This window comes from Filobasidium floriforme (assembly GCF_021052385.1).
Source record: "Filobasidium floriforme strain CBS 6241 chromosome Unknown HD553scaffold_32, whole genome shotgun sequence".
In the NCBI taxonomy this organism is placed as follows: domain Eukaryota; kingdom Fungi; phylum Basidiomycota; class Tremellomycetes; order Filobasidiales; family Filobasidiaceae; genus Filobasidium; species Filobasidium floriforme.
The window spans coordinates 93897-105488 of NW_025763653.1; the positions used below are offsets into that span (position 1 = coordinate 93897).

At 53.5% G+C, this 11592-nt stretch overlaps 2 protein-coding genes across 2 annotated transcripts; one reads left to right on the forward strand and one right to left on the reverse strand.

Moving 5' to 3' along the window:
- Nucleotides 1–3106: 3106 nt before the first annotated feature.
- HD553DRAFT_327254 (uncharacterized protein) lies at nt 3107–6462 on the reverse strand (the record flags this gene model as incomplete). Its single annotated transcript, XM_046181790.1, has 11 exons — nt 3107–3205; nt 3311–3417; nt 3941–4006; nt 4057–4165; nt 4598–4726; nt 5066–5220; nt 5274–5418; nt 5514–5614; nt 5682–5765; nt 6013–6088; nt 6208–6462. The coding sequence occupies 11 exons, from the start codon at nt 6460–6462 to the stop codon at nt 3107–3109; spliced, it is 1326 nt and encodes a 441-aa protein (XP_046032479.1).
- A 3375-nt stretch (nt 6463–9837) lies between these two features.
- Nucleotides 9838–10908, forward strand: HD553DRAFT_346604 (uncharacterized protein; the record flags this gene model as incomplete). Its single annotated transcript, XM_046183219.1, has 3 exons — nt 9838–10219; nt 10290–10489; nt 10543–10908. The coding sequence occupies 3 exons, from the start codon at nt 9838–9840 to the stop codon at nt 10906–10908; spliced, it is 948 nt and encodes a 315-aa protein (XP_046032480.1).
- Nucleotides 10909–11592: the final 684 nt, after the last annotated feature.

Genomic DNA, 11592 nt, shown 5'->3' on the forward strand with positions numbered 1-11592 from the left:
CATACGCCTTTTGTGTGAGGATCTGTGTGGTTCGTTCGGATACGTTTCACGGGGATCAAGGGGAGGGATTTAAGACTCGGGATTCGAGATTCAAGACTCGAGATTCAAGACTCCAGATTCAAGATCCAAGGGCGAGGTCGAGATCGGAGTTGAAAGAGATGGAATATGGAGAAGAACCGCTTAAGTGGTGGGGGGACACTGTTCACTGTTGTGAACCGGGACTTGAAGCGGACGATAATCTCGGAAGGGACGGAAGAGGTGAGGGGGGGAAGGCATGCCGACAGCTCTTAAGGGGAAGACGATTCGATATACAAGAAGGGTTATCAGACCGGAAGGCCGGGACAGGTCGGGACGGGACGGTGTGTGGTGGGGCGTGGTGTGGTTTGGTGTGGTGTGATGGGGTGTGGTGTGGTGTGGTGTGTGTGCGGGGAGAGGGTCGATTTTGGAAGAACGGTCTAGACTACTGGGAAAGGGTCGATCGGAGCGTACACAATGTGTTTCCCCAGGAAGGAGAAGGGGGAGGTGATGGGTTTACGAGCTGGATCGGGCGAGGCTACCTCTTGGAGCTTCAAGGGGGCGAGTCTGGGGCGGGTTTTGGGGGTCGGCGTAGAGGTTGAGGCTGGGGTTCGGGTGGGATCTGGGACGGATGGTGGAATTCAGCCGCGAAACCTGGATCTGGTGTCACGTCGCTTGAACTTCGACTTCGAAATATCTGAGCTTGTCGAAGTTCGACCTTAACGGAAAAGGCCAGATCTAGGGTTGTCTAGGTACAACACCGCACACCGTACGACCTCGCCGACTTCGCAAAGCGGGTTATCAACGTCATTCCAAAAGGACCTGAATCGGCACACGTCCTTTTGATCGACCTCACCCCCGCGAGTGACCTCGACTCTACGGCTTTTTGAGCATCGCCTGCCCCGGTTTCGATGAAGAGGAGGATTTCAAAAGATTCGCTCGCATTGCCAGGAAGGGACGAGGCAAGGAAGGGAAGAGGCGATCGCGTCTCTCAAATTGGCGAACAGGACCCACCGCTCGCTTTATGGTTCATGAGTGGATCGTCTTCGAGATTGAACGGAGGACAAAGGTGTGAATGGAGAGGGGAAAATCGAAGGAGACTCGAAAGAAAGCGATCAAGATGACTTTTGCCGGGGAAAGTTCAATTTAAACGTTTTTGGCAGGCACGAAGACGGAGGCTAGGAGAATTTCGTTGAGGAGGAGATGATGGATACCGTGGACAGATTTCAGGGTGCGGAAACTTGGGGGGACGAGGAGTTCCCGATCGAGTTGGAACGGATTCGGACGAGGTGGAAAAGGACCGTGGTGTCCGGGAAGAGTGTGAGGGACTTTCGCTTCCTTATTTCTTACGGACTGGATCTGCTCATCCGCAATGACATGTGCGGAAGTCACCTTGGCCTCGATTCGGCCCGTCTGGAATCATGACTTGGCTCGGCTCAATTGACATCGCCGGTTACTCTCGCGGTTATCGCATGCACATGCACTTCCGATCAACTCGCGGTGTCGGCTGGACAACATGCTCGCTTCTAGGCTACTCCATTAACTGGATAACACCGTTCGGCATCAGCGAAGGTTTCTGCGGTGATCCTAACGTGATCTTGCTGCCGCGACTGCCTTGAACGGAAAACGACGGTCCCTCGCAAAGTGAGAATGGCGGGATGAAGAAAGGATTAATCCATAAGACATCAATCGCCTGCTTGAAAAGCGACATCTTTGAAAGCGTGCGGCCGGTCGAGAGTTCAGAGCAAGGACTGGCTACGTTTAAGGAGGAGAATGAAGGAATGTCTGAAAGGGCGGGGCAGATTGAGAATCCGGAGAGGGCAAAGGGAGGGATGATGCGTCGGGCTGAGACTTGCGAAAGGGATTTGACGGCGGTCGTCAATATTCTCCATTCCAACATGGCTCTGGCACATCACCGATCGACTCAAAAAGGGTTTTACCGTTGGCCGGAAATCAGGAGGGACGATAGCTATCAGGGCGATGGGCTTGAAGTACAAGCTCATGCAGAAGATTATGCTGAAGAGGAGGTGGCTCGGACTTGGAGGAAAAAGAGGAAAAAGCCCGGGAAATCGAAGACCGTCTCAATCGATCTTCGACGACACGGTGACGAAAGTGAGCGATATGACAACTATGATACGGACTTGGGAGCTCGGAAGTCAAGAACTCTAAGGCAAAAGAAGAAACCCAACCGCTTTGTATGTCACCATGTCAGATCTGGTTCCCAGACGATGTCATGACATCGACTCGTTCAATGCCGAGTTCTCATCCGCCAGATACGATATCGAGACTCGTCATGCGGACTGCAGGTTTGAACCTTCCCATTTCTCCGGCTTGCAATGTGGTATGCCGGAGTGTACCGTTGCCTTCTACGGCGGGAGCGTGAACGTATGGATCGTGCGCTGTGTAAATGGGGCAACTTTACGTGACACCGTTCTGGTCGGACTCTCACAAAAACGATCAAGTGGTATTCTCTGATCCATACGATTGGTATAAGTTGGGCTGCTGCTAGACACCGTTAAGTCGTTAATCCCGATCTCCATAGTTGGACGCGTAAAGCCAACTCCCTTAGCAAGCTCAAGGTCCAATCCCAGATCATATGACTTTTATCCTGGACGGTAATCATGGCTAGGAATCGTATGACAGGAAATAGACCCGAAGCGCAGTCCGACGGAGACCTGGGAATCACCTCTCTTGAGAGACGCATGATACGTCTAGGATTTGGCTGTTGGGTCCATGATGCCTTTGATCCAAGCGCTCGATCTAGATCAGTATTTTTCGGTTCCAAACTGAACGGGAGGTACTCATTCAATCAGACGAGAATCTAGGAATGTCTGCCACCCATAGACGGAATGTTCGACCTAGTACAGCTCCAAGGCGACTCCTGACTCGGCGAACAAGGATTCTCCACCGGGAAAGGGCATGCGGGTCCGGGTCGAATGTATCACCGCATATGCCGCGCAAGAATCATGCCGTTTGTGACCCTGAGCTTTGGCCCGATCTCGACGTCTTGCTTCCACATGACCGGTTGTCGTGCGTTTAAGTGAGCCTAGAAAGCCCTTTGCATGATATCACCCCGGCAGGTTACAAGTCGCTACGCCGTGACCCCGAGCGCGTCCAAGATACAGTAGCCTAGACCATGCTGTGGGGACGTAGACTTTGCGTGCACTGTCCGATCAAGCGTGGCAGCGTTCTACTGCGAGGAGCAAGGATAGGGTCAGACCGCATGCTACATGCGCTACGCACGAGCGTGAGCTGTCCAAACATACTATTTCTTTGATCCCCAACCGCCACGTACAGCTCCTCCCTTAATCGCACGGTCTCTTCGCCCTTGGCTTGCTATACTCAAGATCTGGAAGATCCTGATGACCCGCTCGAGATGTGAATGTTTCATGTATTTTGTTCCTGAAGTTGGACAGCAAGGCATTTGTGTCGAGTGCTCAGAGATCATTCGGCCGAATCCCGTAAACTGTTCATCGTTGGAAACGATCTAAGCCGTGACCTTGAGATGATCCTGGACGGAGGTGTCACATCTGACGGTTCCCTGATATTCGGAATTGGATGCTGGAGTCTACGTGGAACCGCTGAGCTTGATGACTTGCTGCGCCACGACGGCGATCTGCTCTTCGAGCTGTGGATGCTCCCCGCCTCCGACAAGATCCTCGTGTTACTTGATCTACCAAGACAGATTCGGGTATGAGTTCCTGAAAGAGCGCTTCGAACTCCGCGTCGTCATGAATCACCTTTTGTACTTTCAAACCGCTCCATAATGATATCGCCTCTTGCTTCCTTGTGACCTCTTCTCGGGGTGCCACAATCCTTCCGCCTTGGAGCCATGCAGATCATTTTGAGCTAGCCGTGGCTACACTCTTTCAGATCTATGGATTCCGGAACATACACATCAGCACGGCCCTGACCAGACACTGACCCCAAACGAAGATAGGCCTACCACAAGCTGTCTTTAGACCCATACCGCAGTTGTCTGCGTTGCACGCTGTATCCGAGGTCTTGCGACGGTTCAAATCGGGAGGAGTCGGTCCTCACACAGGCGATCGAAGGGCCACTCCGACCTGACGGTCTGCTTAGCTCCCAGGTGGCGAGCTGCCGCCACATTGTAGGCGATCCTGATGTCAAGCGGGTTCGCAGATTTTATCTGGACCAGATACACAGGAAATCGATCAAACGATCAGCCGGCATACTTCCACTTTACAAGCCTCGCAAGAAATACTGACCTGGGTAGTTATAACGAACCATCATTGCTCATGGTCCTTCCTCCCGGTCGCTTGAACCGTTCGCGAAAATCCGCCAAGGCATGCTGCACTGCAAAGTATGATGCAAGCGGAGAAGAAAGAGAGGTCAGCATTCAGATCTGCTGTCAACGCGCAAGATATTCACAACCGTCCCACCCACCTGGAATCGGTGTGCAGTTTTGCCACTTCACGTCCCGAACACTCTCCTCACCCTCAAGGATGGCCAAAAGCATGCCACACAAGCCTTACTCCCGTCAAACCCAGCCCAAAGCAATGCGCAAGAAGACAATCAGCCTTCAGGAAAGGACCAAGTCATGAAAGCGAAACCTGCTTACCTCCTCCGTAAAGCAGCGGAGAAGAACAGCATCTTTCGAGGGTCGCACGCGAAGCTGGTCTATTTGGTCACCGGAAGACGGGTCGTTAACGAGATACAAAGCGGATCGCTTAAGCCAAAGGGCTGCAGGCTAGACGTACTGTCAACGCATGGAGGCTTGATCCAGTCCGGTAACGGCCAAGGTCGTCTGGGAAAGAGCTATCGCTCTGGCTGGGGGAGTTGGGTAATAAGAGCTCGTCTTAAAAATAGGAAATCGAATAGAATATGGATATCAGATGGGCCCACAGGTCGATTCCATCCGCGAGACTTGCGAAACGAGACCGACCGTCAAGCCTTTGCTGTCTAGCCACACCACAGATCCGCTCAAGGTGAAAGAGCATAGGAGAAGAGCTGAGAGATTCACGAATGGTATGGCCCTGGGGGCCCTTCTCCTAGGCGGAAACTGCATCACGGTATCCTCTCCGCTTACACCGATCCGGCACAGGGCTTCAACCTTGTCCTTGAGAAAAGTCGTCTCGAATAACGGCAAAGAGATGTTGAAACGAGAAGACAGGTTTAGCGATGGAGCCGCGAGGAGGAAGCAATGATCTTGGAGGCAAGTCGAATCGTTTGGTGGCCGGCATACTTCATGGTTCACGGATAAAGGTGCCTAAACAGCCGCCGAGGTGGAGCCTCACAAGGGGACCAGGAGACCACCGTTCCAGATTCGCCAGAACGTGTACAGCCGACGATCTTCTTCGTGTCCACCTTGACGAAAGCTTGAGGTAGGAATGTCACTTTCGCAGTGGGTTCGTGTCGGCTGCCGTATTTCAGTGAATGCACCTGTGACTAGGTTGCAGGCAGCAATGACAGAACGTAAGCGGACATTCTTTTCGGTCTCGGCACTGGCACTATGCACAGACTCCAGCCTCGCTCACTTTCTGGTCTCTTCCAACTCCTTTACTCGATGCCGGAGCGCTTGCAAGGAAGGCGGCACCGTTGACGGGATTCAGTCGTTCTGCTGAGACAGTTGTGCAACCTGACGTCGGCACGGCCCGTCGCTTGCATCCACGATCAGGTGGATTGGTTGCAGCCGCAGCTCTTACCACCTGGTAGCTTGGCCTTGAGCTTGCGGTGACCAGGAGGGAGGACTTCGCTTGGTCCGACCGTCTTCAAGGCGATGCCGCCGGCTGACAGTCAGGACACCGCAAGCGACACGAATTATGCCGGAATCCTCCGCTACTGGATGTGGCACTCGGAAGCCCCAAGTCCGAGATGGAAGAACAGCAAACCTATGGCACAGGATACGCAACGGACGGTCAGCAACGTTATGGAAGGAAGGCGGGAATAGAGAAGGACCGTACGGGTCGACTCACTGGTTGTTAAATCCGAGTCAGAGCTTGGAGACGAATCATGTGCCCATCAGAGGAGCTTTACCGCATACGGGAGTGAGAGACCAATCGAATTCGGTGATTTTGTGTAGAACCGGTTTTTGACCTTGAGGCGAATCCACCTGGCAGACACGATGATCAAGGTTGGAGGATGAGCAACTCGTCAAGATACAGTACTCCCAGCTTGCATGCATATACATCGAGCGCGGGTCTGATTCTCAGCTGTCCCTGACGAACTCACTCTTGGCCAAGAACCCTCCTCGATTCCCTTAAAACGTGCTTCCCCTTCTGGCTCGGATCGGCCTTGCTTCAGCGGCTCGTAGCTGATCCCCGTATCATATCCCGCTTGGGATTCCTTCCCCGACTTTGACGTCATCTGGCTCTGCTTCAACAGCTCGGTACCGCCTTTTCCTTCCCCGACTCCGAGCCATTCTGCTTCGGAGACCCTCACACCTCGGCGTCGAATCCCTCCTTGCAGGTCCGGACAAGTCTTCATAGCTGTGATGTGAGACGGCGGTGGCACGGAATACGATTTGTAGTAGGGGAGAAGATGATGACGAGGGAAGGAGATATTGGCGATGCAGTCGCGAGGCGCTCAAGAATCCGCTAGGCTAATGCTAGTGGTCCGGGTAAAGCTGATGACCTTGTGTGGAACGCTGACGAGGTGAAGATCGATGGGTGAAAAAGTCCTATCTTGACGTCGCTGGCAAGATCGGCAGCGGTGGAAAGAGCTGAAGAAGATCCCGGCAGAGGACCGATAAGGGTCGACTGGCCATGCGATGGTTGATAGTGACAAGAACGGGTGGGAGCTATCGCGATTCACAAGAAGAAGATGGGTGGAATGTGGCCTTGGTCGACGATCCTGGCCATGTCGATGATGATGAACCTGGAGCCGAGGTGAGATCGAAGTCGAGGTCGAGATGGAGGTAGCGAGCCGAGATCATCAGCCTCGAGCGGCCCAGTAGCCATCCACAGATCCACAGTAGGAATCAGCCGGAAGACGAGACGAGACCATAGGCCATAGGCAGGTATGGAGGTATCGACGGTAATACCAGCCGTCCGATCCCGATCCCAGAGCTACCAGAGCAACCCTCCCGCACAAAACTCCTTCGCCTGTCCCCTTGACCTCGACCGCTTCTTTCTCCATTGAGTACTTTGTTCCTAGCCTCGCTTGTCTCCTCTTCCCTCCACGTATTGTAGTTTCCGCCCCGTTCTTCCCTCTGATTCTGGGAGCAAGATGGTGATCGGGCGCACTGTAGGGTGAGTGGACCTGAAGTACATCCTTCCTCGGTCGTTTATTGTACGTTGTAAGGATTGAGAGGGAAATATCGTCTTCTCTGCCATCAGGCGGGTGATGGAATATCAATGCCGAGAATTGCGGTCGTGCATCATATGAACGAGGTGTACAGCATTTGCCGCCCGTCTGGTCTCCGTCTTCAGTGGATTTGCTGCTTCATAGCCGACGTCGGAGGAGGCGGGTGCTGTACGGTATCGTCGCCACAACCGACTGTATACGAGTCGGCGTATGAGTGTGTAAAGACAACGATTGATCAGCTTCGGTACGGTATTTCTTATACATTCTCCCCCGAAAGGACCTTCCCGCTCCCCATTCCTTTCTTCTGTTTCGGAACTTACCAAGAAACCGACCTTCCTCAACACCTCCTTCAACTTCAACCCCAACTCCAATTTCAAGTATGTTACCCGAACAAATCACGTCACGATAATCCATCCTCGATCCAGGGCGGAGGGCGGGGGACGCCCTTTCAGATTTAGATTTAGATGCAAGACGTCCCGGAAGTCTTCAAAGAGTCGGATCCCACCCATTTTTAGTTCAAGGTCGGCTGCGGTGTTAGCGGTGTTGACGGTGTTGGCGGTGTTGGCGGTGTTTTGGCGGTGTAGACGGTGTCTGCGGTGTTGCTGGTGTTGGCGGTGTTTGCGGTGTCGGCGGTATCTGCGGTGTTTTGGCGGTGTGAGCGGTGTCGGCGGTGTCAGCGGTGTCTGCGGGGTTATACTCACCCGGACCCTCACCCGGACGACGATGATGCCTACAGTAAGGCGTAAGGCGAAAAGGGCCATAGGGCGATATCTTGATGTGAATGGCACCTTTTCCTGGATTAGGGGTTGATTTTGATTTTGATCTCACGTTCCACGTTTCGCGGTGCATCGAGTCGTGACGATCGTCAACCTGGCGGCCTGGCGCTGGTGTGTGGTTCGGCAAAATCTCAATCTCAATCGCAATCTACCTTCCAAACCCGATGCGGTGTACCCGGTGTGGTGTGTGACCCGAGGTTTCGAGGTTTTCGCCGCCTGGCTAGGTATGGGATGGGATGGGAGAAGAAGAACTACTGTAGACTACCCTACGGGACGGGACACCTTGCGTGTGGATGGTTGGCATGTTGTGGGCCGATAAGAGACCAGACGAGGGGATTTCCTCTGCCTCCGTCCTTAGGCCTTCGGTTGATCAAGACGCCCTTGAACTTGAAAATTGAATAGCGTGTGGAACCAGGGGAAGAAGTAGGTAGGGAGGGTTGGATTTGAGAGTGGTAGCGTATAGTTGAGATTTGATCTGCCTCAAGCGAGCAAGCGATGACGAATCGACGAATCTCTTGGGTCGGGGTCCTCCTCGTCGATCTCTCAAATCCCGGTTTTGGACGCAAGGGAGGGTAAACGGAACACAGATGGCATAGTAGGAGTATGTATTATCACAATCATAATCACATCGCTATTGAAGACAAGAGAGAGAAGATGTAGGGTAGGGAAGTGACATAGGAACGTCATTGCGAGCTCGTAGCTGAAGAACCACCACAACCGTCGGCATTCGCCTGTTTTGCATCCGCACCGATGCCGTCATCACCGCAAGGTGGAGGTCGGAGGTGGAGGTCGAGGTAGAGATCATGCAATCGTCGCCCTTGACCTCTTCATCCCAACGTCCACCACCCCTGAGCTTCACAGATCACAGAGAGACACCGCACCATCCCTTCTATCAAAGAAAATGACGGTATGATCTGAATTAGCAACTCCTCTCCGCCCACCCCACCATCGTCCTCGCTCGGCTTGAGGAAAAGGGAAAACGGAGGACGGTGATGAGGTCTACCGCCAGACGAATCGGGTCCGGGAACGAGACTGGTCGCAAGGGTTTCATATAAGGCGATTATATTGGGGGATAGATGAAGAAAAGAAACGAGGAACAACAAGTAAGTGAGTCGGGGTTGATATCGCGGGTCCTCTATACTACTGTATAGAGCTTGAGTTTGGAGAGAGAAAGATCGCTCATCGAATCGACTTTTGTGCTCGGCCCCCCTATGTTACGCTACTGTTCCTCCCTTCCCCGGTGACAGTGAACCCTTCCGGATTCCGGATGATGTCTTCCACCTTACCTTACGGCCTATCGCCCACCCCTACTGTACACCGACTTGATATCATACCGTCGATTACATTACAACTCCCGGACCCCTCTTGCCTGCAAGTCGGTGATCGTTCGGCTCTGTCTGTCCTGGATATCGGTTCCGCTGGCCGTCCATCTACCACCTCCCACCACTTGACCTATCACAATGACGACCGGCACCATCACCGCCCGGCCCACCACCGCTTTATATCCGACCTCTATTCGTCTCCTATTCTCTCATCTCAGCTCTGCATCGGCTACATCGGCATCTGTCTCTGCGTATGCATCTGCATCTGAAAAGAGTGAAAAGAGACCCGGCGGACAGACGAAAGTCGATAGTCAAGATCGACCTCGAAGGAGCACGAGAAGGAGCACGAGAACTCGAACCCAACCTCCAACCCCATCGACCTCGACCTCGACCTCCAACTCTCCAACCCAACCCGTAGCGTGGTGGCCTAAGATCACACACACATTCTCGTGTCCCCCATGGCGGGGGTTGGGAGAGAAGCAGCAAGCGGTCTTCCGGATCGGATCGGCCCGGGTTTCGGTTGGGTTATTCGAGGGTTGTTCAAAGGCTTCGGATGGAACGGGGGAGGATTGGGGGAGGACGGGGAGGAGGACGAGGGAGGTCGAGGGAGGTCGAGGAAGAGGATGAGGACGAGTATGGAGGACAAGGGATGGGTCGAGGAGGACGAGGGAGGACGGGTCTCGGTTGAGATTTGTCTAACGGCGCTGGACGGAGCGAGGAGGAGGATGGAGGACGAGGGGAGGAGGACGAGAATAGGACGAGGAGGAGGACGGGGATGGGGATGGGGATGGAGGACGGGGATGGAGGTGGAGCTGGGAGGGAGTCAAGAGGGAAGGGAAGGTGGAAGGGAACGTGGAAGGGAAGGTGGACCTCGATCGGGAAGGTGGACTTCGATGGCGGACTTGAGCAGACCAAGATGAAGATGAGGAAGGCCGCTTGCCTGTGTTTGAGGATCTGGACGTCCACTTCGATGTCCACGTCGATGTCGATGTCGATGTCGATGTCGATGTCGATGTCGATGTCGATGTCGATGTCGATGTCGATGTCGATGTCGATGTCGATGTCGATGTCGATGTCGATGTCGATGTCGATGTCGATGTCGATGTCGATGTTGGTGTTGGTGGCGGACATGGAGAAACCGCACGTGAAAACACCGGGTGCAGGGGTCTAGTCGACATCATACCAAAGAGGCTACCGTCAACGTCGACTTCGAAATCGCTGTTGCTATCGCTGTCACTGTTACTGGTACTCCCACCCGAGCCCAACCAGCCCGCTCCGGAAAACCACCGCCAACTCCGCCGTTCACGCCGACATCCCGGACCCACGTACACATCTCCGGATCTTCCATCACTTCCTTGACATCGAATTTCCTTCCGATCCCTCGGCTTGAATCGGATCTGTACCTCCTTCGAATCAACGGATGGCCGATGATGAAAAGTCCCCATAGAGACGTCTGGGCTGGAGGGAATTGGGTAAAGGTCCTCTATGCCCGGACCCCGATAGAGGTTAGTGAGGGGACGGTCTGGTGACGATCTTCCCACTATCACTACCACCACCACCACCACCACCACCACCACCGCTACCATCGCACACGCCGTACTGTGATGAGCTGATGGATTTGTTCATCTTCTTCGTCTTCTTCGTTTTCTTCGGTTCGGATTGTGTTGCGTTTCGTCTCAGGTCGGTATACTGATACTGATACTGGACATGGCGTACGCTCGACGAACCCGGCGGCTTCTTACACGGTACTACCAGCCTGCATCATCGGGTGTGGACAGAGTTTAATGGCGCTGTCGCTCTTCTCGATAGAGAGAGGGATACGGCTCAGGAATACGAAAGACAGACCAGCGTGTCGTATCTGCGCGGAAGTACCACCGTTCAACGTCCGGCATGTGAGTGTACACACCCTGAACTAGCCTTTTTCCTGGGTATCGGATCGCAGAACTGATTTTAGACACCTTTTATGTTCCCCCACTTGATAGGTGTAGGAGTATGAGACGAGATCGCCGACTTTTCCTTTTCGGTTAACAATACGATACGATACGATACGATACGACACGATGGCGATCAGTATGGTATTGTAATCATCGTTCCCGGCCTGCCTGTATCTATTCTCGATAAAGAGATGAAGAGACTATACTATGACCGAGCATCGCAACTAGATAGATACGGCCGGGTGTACTGGTACGTTGTAGAGTGATACACACTTGATC